The sequence below is a fragment of the Terrapene carolina genome, unplaced genomic scaffold (assembly GCF_002925995.2).
Source record: "Terrapene carolina triunguis isolate 2854851 unplaced genomic scaffold, T_m_triunguis-2.0 Scaffold179, whole genome shotgun sequence".
NCBI lineage: Eukaryota > Metazoa > Chordata > Testudines > Emydidae > Terrapene > Terrapene triunguis.
The window spans coordinates 10646140-10659028 of record NW_020664530.1 but is presented as its reverse complement, the minus strand read 5'-3'; the positions used below and the strand labels follow the sequence as shown (position 1 = coordinate 10659028).

At 39.2% G+C, this 12889-nt stretch overlaps 1 protein-coding gene across 1 annotated transcript in view; it reads right to left on the bottom strand.

Moving 5' to 3' along the window:
- Positions 1 to 12889, bottom strand: part of LOC112117073 (ATP-binding cassette sub-family A member 13) — a 288528-nt gene that overhangs the window by 186626 nt on the left and 89013 nt on the right. Inside the window, exons 25-27 of the mRNA XM_026654040.1 lie at positions 11357 to 11521; positions 6959 to 7136; positions 3830 to 3969 (exon numbers count right to left, since the gene is read on the bottom strand). Coding sequence (XP_026509825.1) covers positions 3830 to 3969; positions 6959 to 7136; positions 11357 to 11521 — 483 coding nt within the window. The remainder of the gene's footprint in view (positions 1 to 3829; positions 3970 to 6958; positions 7137 to 11356; positions 11522 to 12889) is intronic.

The window sequence follows — 12889 nt, the reverse complement described above, 5'->3', positions numbered from 1 at the left end:
CGTTAAGAACTGCATGACCGTTAAGACCCGCATGGTTATTGTGCCTTTAAGACCTGGAAAATTGTGAAGGAAGAGTTCAGTGGAGAGTCTCCTCAGAGGTCAGCAGATGTATCTGAAGAATGAAGACAGCTGCATTATATGTGGGGCTGGTAGCACTGCCTATTAACACTGCCTGATAATTCCCATTATAAGGCCTTGTTTAAAGGTCCATATAACTTTGCCGAACTTTAATCACTTAGGCTGAAATTTTGCCTGTCAAGTGTCTGCCTGGGGCTGATTTTTTTGGAAAACGTCAGCCAGAATGGTTCAGCTATTTCTTAGAAAAAGGTTGGACAAAATTTTCTCTGTGTTAAAAAAAAAAATTGTTTACCTTTTCTTTAAAAAGCTCAACAGCCTCCACATGCCTTAGAGCAAGGACATGAAATTGGGCAGGGACTGGCCTTTGTGTCAGGGATGTGCCTTTTACTGTCCCTGGAAAAATCTGCCCAAATGTAGCCAAGTTAAAATCCCTTTGAAACAAAACAGTTTGCAGAAGCTCAATAAAGACTTGCTAGAGCTTCATAGCTCCCTGGCAATCCTATCTACACTGAGCACGCTCCATCCCAGGATTGCAGGAGGCTGAGAACGCGACATGTTCTGGACAGCAGCTTTGGCTAAGGTTGGAGACTTGAATTCCACCAAAAGTCCTCTCTGGTATTGCCTTCAGACTCATCCTTTTATAAATCTCCTAGTTTTGTGAATAAGATAGAGCTAGAAACTATCCTTTTGAGGTTATTTGTCAGCCTGTTAAACATTTCATTGTAATATCATTTTTCATTATGAAGGGAGTTGAAACAAATGGGTTTTTTTCCAAAGCCAAACTTCACGAGACAACCCAATTAAACTGGTAGAATAAGAACCTCTTTATCTTGTTATGAAGGCTTGATATTTATAAAGAAAGGCTTTGCCTTTCGTATTAAGGATTGGTGAGCAAGGCGGCAGGAATCCAAAACCAGGATGAGTTTGTCAGACTTGTTTTCTTACTTTTACTTCTGAATTGTTTTGATGTATTGTAACATACATTCTGTTTTAATCGGAAAAATTAGAAAAAAAAACTTTCAATGACTATAAACTTCTTAAATATAACATCTCTTTCTTTAAACTATCATCCTAAATGGAGATGCAAGAATATGGCAAGAAAAACACATTGCCTCTGATGAGCCAATCAAGAATCAGAGATGCACGCTTTCTGATTGGCTCAGAATTGAACAAAAATGTTCATTGAACTTAGCTGATGTCAATCGGCATGCATTTATTGTGTGTGTGAACTTGACTGGTCAATATTGATTTAGATGTCAGGATTGTTTATCACAGGTAGAAAGCAAATTTAATGACTTATTGTAAGAATGGTTTTCAGTAATCTTGAGATGAGATATTCCACTTTATGAAACAAAAACATGAAAATTATCCTGAAATGCAAACAGATTTGAATGCTACCCTTCTTTGTAGCATGTACCTAGCTACTCCCGGGGAACAGTAGTTGAATGGGTATGATCCTGCAGTCCATGTTAGGGGAAAACTTGCACCTCTACTTCAATGGCAGTTTTGCCTAAGTAAAGGGTGCAGGTTTGGACTCAATACCAATATTTAGGATATTTATTGATAATTATTTAGTTTGCTTTAATTTCCATAGGGTATGATAATTAATAAGACTGTGCAACAGAAAGAGTAAAGATGGATTTGATGGAGGGACCTACCTGCTAGATCCATGTTTACAAATAAACATAATTTATCATTGATAATTTGGTGAGTCTAGCATTTATTTTTATAAAACATCTTGAATGAGCTGATGGAACTGTCTGAGGTCCAAGCATGTTAATAGATTTATTGGGCTATAATATCTAATAGAATCTGTGTAGTTTCAGAAGATGGAGAAAGAAAAGTAAAATTGTCTCATTTAAGATAACTTGGCAATCTCAGTGCTGTTACTGAGTAGACTTCGTTTCACTTAAGATCTAGAATAGGATTCAACATGTGCTGAAAGATTTATCTGTCTTATCATGGATCCTATTAAGATAGTGGCTGTGGCATACTAATTGGCAAAATAATGTGGAAATCTCTACAACACATTATTCTTGGTGTCACTGTAATGCAGAATGCAATTTTGCACACAGAGTTTTATCACCACTTAGAGTTCACATCTGTAAAAATCAAAAGAGCCCCTTTTTTTAAAATCAGCCTAAAGTTTTAAAATGAATTATATTCAACTCAGCAGACCAAGGGATATAGCCTGTCACCCAAACTAAGTTCTTCATTTTAATTGTCAACTAAGAAACCACCGAAGTCTTATTTTTGATTCACAAAGGGCTATTGTGAAGTTAACGAGTAGTTCTAACATTTATCATTTCACTTAGATTTTAACATCTTACTTTTTAGAGTAAAAGTCAGAACATAGTGTTTTCCATGGTAAACCGAGGTCAGTACGATCTTTAAAAAAATATTTTGTACACCATTATCAAGCAGTCATGCTTTATTTCACATTTTAAATGGACCTAAATTACCATTCCTATAATAATTAAGATTTCATGACAAGTATAATATTTGCAACAAATACTAATATTTCCTCTGACCTCCAAGCCCTTTTAAAAATAGATCATAATAGTTATTATTTATTTGTATTGCAATAGTGCCAAGAGCCTTGGTCACAGACCCTACTGAGAGAGGCACTGTACAAACGTAGAACAAAACGAGTGTCTATGAACACGACCGTATGCTTTTTGGGATTGGGACTCTTAAATACAGGATACCTGCCAAGTAACCTTAGAAACTTTCGTCATATAAGCAGTCACCAATGTCAACAGCCAACCATGTATTTGTATAGTATAGACAGGAAAATTCATAAGAGTTGTCTTAACAGCACCCTCCTCCCCGCCACTCCCCTACCCCACAAGATTAAACTAGGTGAACTACAGGAACAATTCCACTACATGAGCCAATCGTGTGTATCTGAGCATTTCTAACATACTTCCATTTAGTGGAAGGATATGACAGACATACCATATACTGCACAGATAGGCACAGGCAAAGGGTGGGATTTTCAAAATTGCCTAAGAGAGTTAGGCACTCAAATTCTGTTGACTTTCCGTGGGACTCCTGACTCTATTTGAAAATCCCACCCATAATCTAGAATTCAGAGTCGTTACTGTTTTGTAGCACAATTAGGCTTCATCTGCACTGGCCAGGAAAACCATACTATAAAGTAAAATAAGTTAATGGGAAAAAAAGAAAACATAGAAGCACTCAAGCCTGGGGTTTAACCCAGTCCAGTGACCCTGGGTGTACAACCTATCTTCCCAAAGGCATTCTTCTCTTTAGTACAATACCACCTAGAAGCCCTTGTCCTGGACCAGGACTCCATTGTGCTAGGCACTGTACAAATACACAACTAACAGATGGTCCTTCGTGCAGCCTTTCCTGTGAGCACCTGTGCAAAAGAAGGGGGAAGTGGGGCAGAAGTTAACCCTTACTCACCGAGGACTTACGTAGAGCCCCTGCACTCTGACACAGAAGGGCTCACTACAGCCCTTTTATCATGGTTTTCCTGGGTCACTTGAACAGGGACTGCAAAACTTAGGGCCAAGTTCTCCTCATTGACACTGATGCAAACTCACTGAAGTAAATGGAGTAAATTGAAACACAAATGCTATTGTTATTTTGTATGTGCAGTGGGAGCAGGATGAACATCTGGGGAAAATAACCCTGCCAATTTTCTTAAAGGAAACATTTTCCATTGTTTCTACCATCCATATAAGTACAGACATTTGATTTATTCATTTCCTTAGCTACTCACCTTTTCTATCACCATGTTAAACTTTTCACTGTTGGGGGTGTACAATATCTTCCCATGTAACAGGGGCTTCAGGAAGGTCCACATCAAAGCCCCATTAGGTGACTGTAAAATTTCCTGATAAAGCTGCAAGCAAAATGGAGCTGTGGTAAAAAAAAAGAGAGAGAGAAAGAGACCATATTTAAGAGATGGTGCAAGTGGATGATTTATTCAGCAACATAATGCCTATGACTTTAACTTAGGGCTTGGCCTCTGTAAGGTGCTGAAAATCCTCAATTCTCACTGAACCATCACTACAGCTCTTTGGAGAGATGTTTGTTCATTCACCAAGTGCTTGAACCTGCGAGGAGCTGGGGATCCACAACTCCCACTTAAGCTGAGAACAATCAGCCCCCAAAGAGATCAGAATCTTAGGGCATGTCTACACTACAGCCCTAAATTAATCTATGTTACGTCAACTTACAGCCACCGCAGTAATTACACACTACCCTCCTTCTGTCAGTGGTGCGCGTCCTTACCAGGAACACATGGAGCCGTGAAATTGACAAGACAGCCAAAAGCCAATATAAGTAACGCAGTGTCTACAGACATTGTGTCACCCTAACTACACTGACATAAGCCCTACACCTCTCGTGGAGGTGGAGTTACTATGTTGGTGTAGCAGAGCACTTACATCGGCGGGAGGAAGGCTGTATTGTGTAGACTGACTTAATCAGGTTGTTGTAAGATGGTGCAAGTGGATGATTTATTCAGCAACTTAATTGTGTAGTGTAGACCAGGTCACTAGTGAAAACACTGGATAAATTGCCCCTGTCCTAAAAGCTGTATTGGTGTATTACAGTTCTGGAGTCAAAGTACACAGGCAAATCACACATAAAATAAATGCAGAGGGAAGAGTCACTGCTATAAATTCTCATACAGATCAAAAGTTCTTTAAAGTATAAGAGACTAGCATCACCAATTATAGACCAATGAGGGATTTATAATAGTCGGATAATTATTTCCATACTCAAGAGAAGGCAAGCATAGTTCTAATCAGCAGCTATACACCTTCTTACTTTCTGAACTTTCTTAGGCCATTCAATGAAGACTGTCTTTTCTATTTGACAAGACAGCTTTTGGGTGACAGTGAAATGTCTACGGGCCTCTTCATCAAGAAAGGTAGCATAGTTTATTTCAGAAAGCTGCAGATAGATGCAAATATGTAACTGAACTGTATGATGTTTAATTCATTTTTTAATCTATCTATCTATCTATCTATCTATATTTCAGCTGCTTAGCTGAAAAATCCATTCCCCTAACCCAAGTAAAATTTGGTAGTCAAGCATGTGCATCCTTAATAACCTCATTGCAAGCTATGGTCCTGATCCTGCAAGCAATAACATGTGGACCGGCTCCCCATTGAAATCAAGGAGTTCCTTTTAGCAGGATCAGGTCTAAATTTCTATGCTTAGTTTACATTGGGTATTTTTTGTTACTAGTAGATTTAGAAATATTTAGTAATATTTCATAGTAATTTTCATCTTCAGTGTACTGTACTATAGAAACATTAAGTAATGTCACTAGTAACGCTGAGTGAGTAATTGATTTTTTAGTTTGGTGACAAACCAAAAAATTCTAAAACATTCTAAGTTTTTGGTTTTTCTCCCCAAAGCAACAAAAAATCATTTTGAAAAGTTGATTTGAAACTAAATGTCAAAACAAATCATTTCAACATTTCCCAAGAAATGTAAGGTTTTTCAACTGAAACTATTTGCTGTATTTGACCTGAATTCACAAATAGTTTCGGTACCTGCCAAAAAAATTTAACAAAAATTTCACCCAGCTCTAGTTACACCACCTCTATGAGGGAGACAAGTGTTATTATTTGCATTTTACAAAGTGGGAATGAATTAGAAATGTCAAGTGACCTGCCCAAAACCAAGGAGTGAGTGTCAGAGCCAGGATTGTAACCAAGGAGTTTCTAGAACCCAGTCCTTTGTCCAGATCATTCCTCCACAATCTCCCTTTAAGAAAGTAGTCCCCTCTAAACAAGATCTGTAACTGGAGAAAAATTAACAAGGGCTCTAAGGTGGCCAGGTCAGAGTGATAGTATGATGAACATATGGAGCACTGTAGCTAATCTTTAGACTAGGACTTTTATGAAAGTGTTGTCCAGTTGTGGGACTATAAGACTATAAGGCAAGTTCAGTAGTGAGCACACAGGACTGGAAGCCAGGGCCACTGAGATTTATAAGGTGGGAGGAAGTGGGCAGGAGGGGTAAGGACCCATACACAATCCCCTGTGCAGCCTCTCTGCAACTCCACTGCTAGTAGGAGAAGGACAAGCAGAGGCTATGTGACTGGTACTCCCTGCCTCTGTAGGTGGCAGGGCTCGGGAAGAGCTCTGGCTCCACGTTCAGTGTGCCAGCTTGGACAGCTGAGCCCAGACAAGATGTTGCAATCTGCTAGTCATAGAGCCAGAAGCAGATATTTTCCGCATCACCGCCACCCTTCCCCCAAGGAGCAACAATGGAATCATGCCTCTCTGAGTCACAATTCCTTTCCTGGAAGATCACCTACATTAATTTTAAAGAGTCAAATTTGGTGTGTGATAGGTCTAGAAAGCAGTCTCACACACACGATATAAGAATAATAGCAGGGTGCAGACAACTTGGAACATTAACTCTAATGGTAGCCAACAACTCAATTACAAGAAAAGACAAAAGGTATTCTTCCCTGGTTGTATTCAGAAGCTTAAGGATTTTATCATAAAACACCATAACACCAAGTTCACAAAATAAAAGTATATAACTATAAATTTGCAACCTTGTATCTAATAATGTATTTAATTTTGAACATTTAATAAACTTCCAATATATATGACCTGTCTGAGACAGGGAAGTCATATTTATTGTTATTATATGCAAGAAAACAAAATAACTTGAATTGCTTGTCACTTGTCTCCATAATCATTTCTGTGTAATAAAACCTTTCATCAATCATTCCTTGTGTTCAGGATTGCAATGTCAGCTAGCTGAAATGCCAGTTAATATATTAACATTTCTATTTAAGAGGAAAAGGTTTAGAATGCATGGCAAACTCTGAATGTGAGTATGTATATATGCAACTTGTGATTGATGTTTCTCTTACTTGAGTCTTCGGGAATGCTGTATTTTGCCATATCATCTTCCAAGAGCTCAGTGATCTTGGGCATGTCAATGAACATGTTGGTGTTGCTGAAGAAAGAGGATTCTTCTTTACAGACTGCCCTGATTAAAGACTGAAGGGATCCAGCAATGGAACTTCTAGATTTCCCACCCTGTAGGAACTAGAACAACAATTACTAAGGAATGGAATCCCAATTACAACAGTTACCCTGAACGATCCAGTCATAACTTTCACAGCTGCAGTAGTAGTTCAGATGTTCTTCCCCATTACTGCATCCAAGGAGGTCAACAAAATGACAGTATTCAGATTGTCTACAAGAATGGATGCATGTTGTGCTCTCTTCTGCTCTCATGTTCACCTTTGTCAGGGAAAGATATCGCCACTTTAATGGCCAGAATACTCTGTGAAAGACGGTAGTATAATGTACTACTTTAACCTTTCGAAAATGTCATATTTTCATGGCTTGACTGGGCAGAAAAAGAATGGAAATATCAGGACCATCAGATTGCAGACCTCTGGATTACCTTGTCATTTTTCATACACTCTGCTTCCCTCAACAAAAACCGAAGTGGGATTGAATGCATTACTCTACTGTCACACATTATAAAGATAGCAACAACAACAAAAATAAGAATCTTTTTACATGATGGGAATGTCTGCCGTGAAAACAGGCCTGCTACAAAGAAACAGTTGTACTTTGTTCAAAATATTAAAATGCAGTTGTACTTTGAAAAATGATTGTGTAAAATGGTATGTTCTTATTAGATCTGCTCCTGGTGTATGTATATTTTGAATCAAATCATCCCTCTTTCTTGAAGAAAGAGAGATTTTTATTGTCATCAGTCTTGTAGAACAGATGCTGTTCCGGGAGACTGATCTGACTGCTTATGCTTATAGCTTATGCACCTTCAACTGTGTTGTTAACCAAGTTCCAATAGCAGCCCACTTGTGCAATTGCAGTTTTCAAACTATGTGCTCACAATTGTGCAATCCCACTGAAGGCTATATGGTTGCATAATTGGAACTGAGGACATAATTAGATGACAGTCGGGCTGCAAAGCTGTAACTAAAACAAGCATTTGGCCTGCCTGAAATTTATCACTATTGAAGATACCCATGTCAGAAAGAACCTAGCTGGATTTTCAGATCTCAGGTTGAGTTTGCAAGACTAGCAGTTGGGGAAAAAAATATTTAATCTGATAAACTGAACATGTTTAATATTGAAATCACTGGGACACAATAAGTGTGAAACATGATTATATCATTTTTACAAAGTCAATCTTCAAAGCAGAACGTCACTTTAAGAATGTAATAGGTTATGGTCAGCTTGAAGGTTGTACCTTTCAAAACTTTTTAAATTAAATGTGTCTATCAACAAAGTGAAAGAAGCATGTTCACTGATCTAGAGGAAGTATAATGAGCACTGGTTAAAATCTTAGTACTCACTAGCTCTTATATAGCACTTTCATCCATAGATCTCAAAAGAATTTGCTGGCATGAACATTCACTGAAAGAGAATTTTATGTATTGCAGAATAAACAAAGGTGAAGAATTAGGAATTCATATCATGACCCTTTGCATTGGAATCTTGTTTCTAAGCTCACCCAATCAGGGGACAGAAACATACTAACCATTTAATCACCTGAGGACCCAATCAAAATACTTTGCATTTAAAATCCTGAATACTCAGAACGAACTGTTTGTGAGTGACATACAGAAATGATTCAGTGAATGATTTTAATCTGCAAATAAACTTGCAAAAATCATGATCAGTTCACCAACAAAAAAGTGATTTTTCTCAAATAAATTATCCATTACAAAATATTCCTCCAGTGCACTTTAGAACAGAAAGCAGCTCAGTATTACAATCACTATAATAAAAATCCAGCAGGAAGGCAACATGGGAGAAATGGAAAGTGTCTCAGGATATGCCCCAGGGTTATATCTGCCATTACCAGGGGCTACAAACTTGGCCAATGTGGATGAGCTGAGAAGTGAACAAAATAATCAAAGGTAAAAGGGCTTATGCTATAAAGTAGCAGAGCTTACAAAGCCTGAGAATGAATGGAAGATTAAGATAAATAACTTTTTTCCTGGTACATAAAGGAACAAAAGGTCAGTAATGTAGATAGAAGGGCCTTTGAGAAATCACATGGGTAATTTATTGACAAAAGAGGTAGACACTGAATTGCTAAAACAATTAAATGATTTTTTCTTTGCCTGGGTGTTTAGAGGGAGGCTCGATGGCAGATACAGACATAAATTTCCCAGGGGAAACGTTTTAAAAAAAAAAACCCTGCAAAATATAAAGATTGTGCTAGAACAAGTAATCAGGAAATTGGAAGATATGAAAAGACACAAAACTTCAGGGTGAGATGGGCTGCAGTCCAGGATGATATAAGCAGCAGTAAATGAGAGAGCAAAACTGCAATGAGGTGGCCCCCTCTGCTGTTGCATTCTTCTCTCTGCAGAGTCTTATCAAATAAGATTTTTCAAAGATTAACTCTTTCAAATCATCAACTTTGGGAGGTAGGCCCAATAAATAATATTTTATTCACAGTTGAGAAGGCCCTGAACCTGCTGTAAATCAGATGAGTTGATGTGAAAAATGATAGGACCATATCCTCAGTTGATGTAAATCAGTGTAGCTCCATTTACTTCAATAGAGCTACAATGACTTATACCAGCTGAGGAGCCAGCCCAAAAAGAGTGGAAGGTCATCAGGTTAGATATATAGACCAGTGTTTCTTAAACTAGGGCCGCCGCTTGTGTAGGGAAAGCCCCTGGCGGGCCGGGCCGGTTTGTTTACCTGCCCCATCCACAGGTCCGGCCGATCGCGGCTCTCATTGGCAGCAGTTCGCCGCTCCAGGCCAATGGGGGCTGCTGGAAGCAGCGTGGGTTGAGGGATGTACTGGCCACCGCTTCCAGCAGCTCCCATTGGCCTGGAGCAGTGAACCGTGGCCAGTGGGAGCCGCGATCGGCCGGACCTGTGGACGAGACAGGTAAACAAACCGGCCCGGCCCGTCAGGGGCTTTCCCTACACAAGCGGCGGCCCCAGTTTGAGAAACACTGATATAGACAAATGCCTCATTGGAAAGCAGAGCATTAGAAGAACCAAACCTATAAAACAGCCAGGAAAGCTCTGAATAAAAGAAAAGCTTTAAAGGACAAACAGGCAGGCCTGTCTGAGTAATGTTTCGACTTTTTAAGTTTGTCACACAAATTAGAGCCTTATGGGAAAAGCTCATACCACTACTGAAGTAAATGGAGAAATGCTGATTTACATCAGCTAAGGATATTGTCCTCTAAGTGGGATTTGAATTGACTATTATACTGTAGTAACAAGCAGGCGTGCATTACCTACCAGTGAGGCATTTTAAAGGTTTTCAATTTTAGGGCCAGGTGCTGTCATCTTTACTCTCAGTAACACCTTACTCCAGAAAGTAGTGCCACCAAAATTGATAAGACAACCTGTTGCAATAAGGTATTACTCAGTGGGAGAAAGGGTAGCAGAATCTGGTCCTTAGACAGGGGAGTCCTTTCTTATGACGCATTATTTATTTTATAATAGCTCCAACATTGTACATACACATGGCCAGAGTCCTTGCCACAAAAAGCTTACTTCCTCACTCTGTTTGGAATGTATCATCATCCTCACCTTACAGATAAGAAATTGAGGCAGAGAGGGATTCAAATGTCATAGTCAAGGTCACAAAGAAAACACATGGCAGAGCTAAGAACTGAAACCAGTGGTCCTGAGTTGAGTGCCTTAACCACAAGACCCTCCTTCCTACCAAGGCAACAATTACCAGTCACAGGGTAAAATCAGGGACCCAACACTATGGATCTATCAACTGCCCATTCAGTACATTTGGAGAAATGAGTTATGTGATTTACAATATGTGAACATTTTCATTATAATGAAGTAGTAGATGGAGAAACTATGCAAGACCAGGGTTAAAGGAATGGCTTTTTAATTAAAAAATAAAATAAACATTAGTAGTGTGTGCCCCGTTATCTCCATGACACACAGAATAGATGCCATTATTAATAAACAGCCTGTTGCCATATCGGTTTAGGCTGTGATCTCAATTAGGTAACAAGAAGAGCTGGCAGTATTTGGATCACCAGGAAAATCTTGGACTGTGACAGGAATGGATACTGGTGATGAAAGAGACCATCAAATGTACCAAGACCTGAGTACAACAGGCTCAACTCACCAATTATGCAATACCGCCCAGCAGTCTATGGGATACATTATGATTTTGCCCAACATTCCTCCTCATTATTTAGTACCTGACCTTAATGAAGTCCTCTAAAAAAAAAGTGATTATACTTGCACTATAAATACAGCTAATGGATGAAAGATCACACACATACCTGTTGAAATGCCGAGATGTCAAGCAGATCAACACTTTTGAATGCTTGGAGGAACATGGGAAGATTTTCAAGGACATGTTGGCCTTTTTTTAAAAGGGAGCTGATGCTAATGACCACTTCCAACAAGGCATTCAGTACCTTGTTGACCTCGGAAGGTATCATGATCTTGAAGAAGAGAAAAGCAAGAGAATCAATTAATATAAAATCCACCATATTCATACAATATGGAGTTTATAAATTCCTCAACCTCTCTTGCACTGCTTAAAAAAAGCTCCAAACACTTTTCCCCCCAAATGCTCTCCCTGTGCCCTCACACTGGCTGTGGCAGGAATGGGTACTGATGATGAAAGAGACCACAGTCTCTTCACAATTTTCTAAGGACCTGAACTTTGTCTAAATAAAGTGAGATAAGGTGGGCAAGGTAATGTCTTTTTATTGGACCAAATTCTGTTGGTGAGAGAGACATACAACAATTACAAAAAGTGTTCTATTGTTAGAATCCCTTACGTTTAAAATTGAAATATACACAGCATGTTTCTGCTGTCTAGATACACAGCTCTGTCTCTCCTTTCCTACTCAGGGTTGATTCCATAGGTGAAACTCTAGCCCCCTTTGATGTCAATGGCAGAACTCTCATTGACCTCAATGGGGCCAAGATTTCACAGTGAATTTATTACAGAAGTTTAACATTTAAAAAAAAAAATCACAACCTATTCACTTAGCTGAGCTGCCAATTCAGTAGGTTTTAAAGTCATGTTGAATGGCTATTTCCTAGTCTGCAGGTTCTTCCCCGTCCCCAGGGCCGCCCGGGGCAGGGGGGCAAGTGGGGCAATTTGCCCCAGGCCCCTGGCCCCGGAGGGGCCCCCACGAGAATATAGTATTCTATAATATTGCAACTTTTTTTTATGGAAGGGGCCCCCGAAATTGCTTTGCCCCCAGGCCTCCTGAATCGTCCGGGCAGCTCTCCCCATCCCCCCTTCACTTTCCTCATAATTATTGTCTCACAGCTAGAACACTTGTTGTGTTTTTCCCACTGTTTTACATACTCTATTTCCTTCCTCCACCCATATTTTACTAGTGCATTTTCTATTATGGAAATCTATGGTCTGTAAGTTTATCAGCTTTTTGGATTTCATCCTCTTTTACCTATGTTCTTTAAATAGCAAACATTCTGGAAGAATGTTTGTATGCATCCGAAGAAGTGGGCTGTAGCCCACGAAAGCTTATGCTCTAATAAATTTGTTAGTCTCTAAGGTGCCACAAGTACTCCTGTTCTTTTTGCGGATACAGACTAACATGGTTGCTACTCTGAAACCTGATTCTGGAACATGCTTTATTCAATGAAAATAATTAGCCAATTAAGTCAGAAAAAGTCCCATAAACAAATGAGGAGTAGTTGATGGAAACAGTCAAGTGAACAATGCAGCTCTGTACTTGGAATTTATCAAAATCAACAAGACGCAGTGAAAGAGCCATTAGGAGAGTCACTGTTTTATTCAGGTTGGCCTATTTTTCAAGAAGCGACTCAAAGCT